Below are 3325 nucleotides of genomic sequence, written 5' to 3'. Positions count from 1 at the left end.
GTTAGAGGGAAGAATCAATTCCTTGCCTTCCACAGCTTCTAGAAAGCATCTGCATTCATCAGCTCACACCCCTCCCTCCAGCTTCAAATTTAGCCCCTTGTACCTTGCAGTCTCTTACCTTGGCCACCTTCTCATGAGGACTCCTGGGCTCCCCCAAGATAATCACCACCCCACGATCCTTAACTCCCTCACAATTGAAAACTTTCTTTCGCCATGTAAGCTAACATAGTCATAGGTTCTAGAGATTAAGATGTACACATCTTTAGGGGGTCATTATTCCGTCTACCACAATCCTTGAGTGGGGTGAGTCTGCTTTCTGGATACCAGCCTGAAACTCAGGCTCCTGCCATCCTACCGACTCTGTTCAAAGTAGAACTTAGTTCGGGCTGAGGGCTCACTCTCCTTGGCGAGTCCCACTGGCTGCCGGGGCTCAGCCGGGCCACAGAGAAACCAGCCAGGCCAAGCAGCAGCCTCGAGCCTAAAGGCAGGACCCAGGCTTCTCTGGAAGAAGGTGAAGCGCGTGGCCTGCTCACCACCCTTGTACAGGTCCTCGATGTTCACATCCTGTGGGGGCAAATTGGCCAGCTGCAGGAGGAGGGGGCTGCTTGAGACATCAGCCCTGGAAGCCTCTGGAGCTTTGACAGTGAGGGACTTTACTTAGGGAATCACCTTCTGAAGTTTTCAGCCAAAGTTCTGGCTGCAGAGGGAGGTGGTGGGAATCTTCTGGAGAGGGGTTCGTGGACCTGGCTAAGAGTCCACAGGTGGGTATAGAGATGCCAGAGTGCCCAGGATGCTGAGCCAGGCCTGCAGGGTACCCCAGAATGGGACATGGTCTCTCACCTCCAGCTGCAAGGAAGGCCCCTTTTCTGTCTCCACACATGCCAGACAGCGACTGCCCCCCTGGATCCCCAGGAAGATGGGAAACTTGGTGCGGTCCAGGCCTCTGTTGGGAAGGATGCAGATCTTCTCTGGGAGGGAAGAGAGGTGAGCCAGTAGGTGAGAGGCCACAAGTTTCAGGCTCTGGGTTGAGCTAAGGCTCAGGCAGGAAGGAACATACACAGTATACACCTACCCTGGACCCCACATGACATGAGGACTTCAGGGGGAACTAGGACCCTTCAGACCATGATCCCCTCACTAAGAGAGGTGCTCTGCACGGGGGAAGGGGAGAGGAGAATGGAGGTCCTGCAGTGGATGGAGCAAGGGCAAGTTCCGGGGTGCTCACCTGCACAGCAGTTGTCTGCGTCAGGATCGCCCACCAGGAGCTGGCCATCACTCAAGTACAGCGCTTTCTGGTCTGCATCCTTTATTCTGGAACAGAATGGTGGCCCCTTCAGGCACCACTGAGGCCCAAGGCTCTTTCACCCCCACACTCAGAATCATCACACTAAGTATTTGGGGATACTTTCTTTGACAGGTGAGAAGAGCTCTTCACCAAGAGCAGGTGAAGACAGGTCAGTCTTAAGGCAATGGAAGCTTCCTGAGGCTCACAGTTTCCTGAAGCTAAAGCTCCTACTTTTCCCTGTCAGCCCAGGGCAGTGAGGGGCGCCAGCGCCTTGCCACTGAAGGGTAAAGAGAATTTTCCTGACTTTGCCAACCCTTTTCCATGCCCTTGCTGAGAAACTTCCTCATGGGGGTCAGTTGTCTCCAGGATACAGTCAGCTTTACCCTGTTTTGCTGGGGTTCCCCCAATTTTTCATAGATGTTTATTCTCTTCAGTCAAAGGATTAATGGAGTGTATAATAAGAGCGGCTTGTTTTTCAGATATTCTAAAGGCTTTTGATAAGAAGAAAAGCATGCTATGTGACGGTAAGTGTGCTGGACAGCCACACTCCTGCAGGCGAGGGGTGCCCCGGGGTGAGCCATGTTCTGACTGTCAGGTTTACAAGGTCAGCAGAGACCCGATGACAGTCATTTGGGGGTTGGCTGTGACTTTAATGTTTAAATGAACACTGAAGAGTAAACACCTGCGCAGGGCAGAGGCCGTGATGAGCATGTGCAATATCAAAGTCATGAGGTTATTAGCTCAGTCACCTGGCTGGTTCCAAAGATGGCCATCAGCCTATCTCAGGGCCTGTGGTATCCCAGCCACCTCTGGGCCAATGCCACCACCTCCAGGAGGTTCTTCTCTCTTAATAACTAATGATAATACCTTTAGCTAATGACTGTGAGTGTTAACGCAGGTTCCCTTATTCAATAAAAGTGAAGATCTGAAGAGCACGGCCTTGCCAACAACCATTGGCTCTTGAACCTGGATGCCAAGGACCTGGCGAGAACTCATGTGCCAGCAATATTCTTTTTGGAGATGAGGCCCAAGCTCAATTCCCCAAAAAGCTGCCATCTCTTTTGCACGTGTGTGCCTGGTGCACCTGAGTCCTGCCTTCCCAGTCAAATTAAGGTCCTGGAGACCCAAACTGACACTGCACCCTCCCGCCCCCGCAGTGTCCAGGACAAGACAGACCCATGAGCAACTGAGGAAATGCATCCCAGAGGTCAATCCTATTTTATTTTTATTATGCTTCATCTCATTCCTCAAAGGGCTTGAGGTCATTTATAACAACAATCACTCTCAATAGCATGGTAAACAAAGACTTAAATGTCATATGAGATCGGATGCAAGTAAGAGCTGGAATCTCAGACTGGGAGTACAGGCCACAGAGGTCAGCATGTAAAGATGCTGTCACTGAGATCCAAAACTGTCTCTGAGTTTGTAGAGACAAGAGGACGTGTCAGCGTGGAGAACGTAGAGTCTGAGTCCAGGCTCTGTGCAGTATCAGGTAATTTATTCAACCTCATTGAGCCTCAGTTTCCCTATCTATGAAATTGGCTTAGTAATGCTTCCCTCGTAGATTTCCCAGGATGAAGGCAGGTGGTAGAAGGCCTGGCATCTTGCAGACCTATAGCCATTACTATCCTGATGATGATTAAGCTTAATGATGGGGCGCTGGAGATTTCCAAGATGAGAAGGAGCCTCATCCCTCTGACTCAGCTTCTTTCCCTTTTCCCAAGTCATCCCAGACCCACTGATTAGGAAAGGGAGGGGTCCAGAAACTTACATGTAGTATCTTGCCATAGGGAGGGAGCACATTCCTACAGTCAGAAGCAACTGAACGGTCCTTGCTGAGGGGAAGCAGAGGAAGAATGTTAATGAAGGCAGGGGATGGAGCAGGAAGCCAGAGGCATTGAGGCCCTAATCACTCAATCACAGGGTGGAAAGGTTCTAGTGGGCACTTACCTGTCAGTCCAGCCTCCCCCAGTCTAGCAAGTTCAGCTTCTCCCTCATTTGGGGCCACCTGGGAGCAAGTCTGACAGGGGGTGTGAGGCT

General features: G+C 51.2%; 1 protein-coding gene across 1 annotated transcript; it reads right to left on the bottom strand.

Moving 5' to 3' along the window:
• Positions 1 to 351: 351 nt before the first annotated feature.
• Positions 352 to 3088, bottom strand: LOC311171575 (interleukin-1 family member 10; the record flags this gene model as incomplete). The annotated part of the gene is made up of 4 exons (XM_084234542.1): positions 352 to 564; positions 841 to 968; positions 1226 to 1311; positions 3057 to 3088. 4 exons carry the CDS (start codon positions 3086 to 3088, stop codon positions 352 to 354), a joined length of 459 nt encoding a protein of 152 aa, XP_084090668.1.
• Between the last annotated feature and the right edge of the window lie 237 nt (positions 3089 to 3325).

This window comes from Talpa europaea (genome assembly GCF_964194135.1).
Source record: "Talpa europaea genome assembly, chromosome: 6".
NCBI classification, from domain to species: domain Eukaryota; kingdom Metazoa; phylum Chordata; class Mammalia; order Eulipotyphla; family Talpidae; genus Talpa; species Talpa europaea.
The sequence above is the reverse complement of the archived record's forward strand: the minus strand, read 5'-3'. Positions and strand labels throughout refer to the sequence as shown.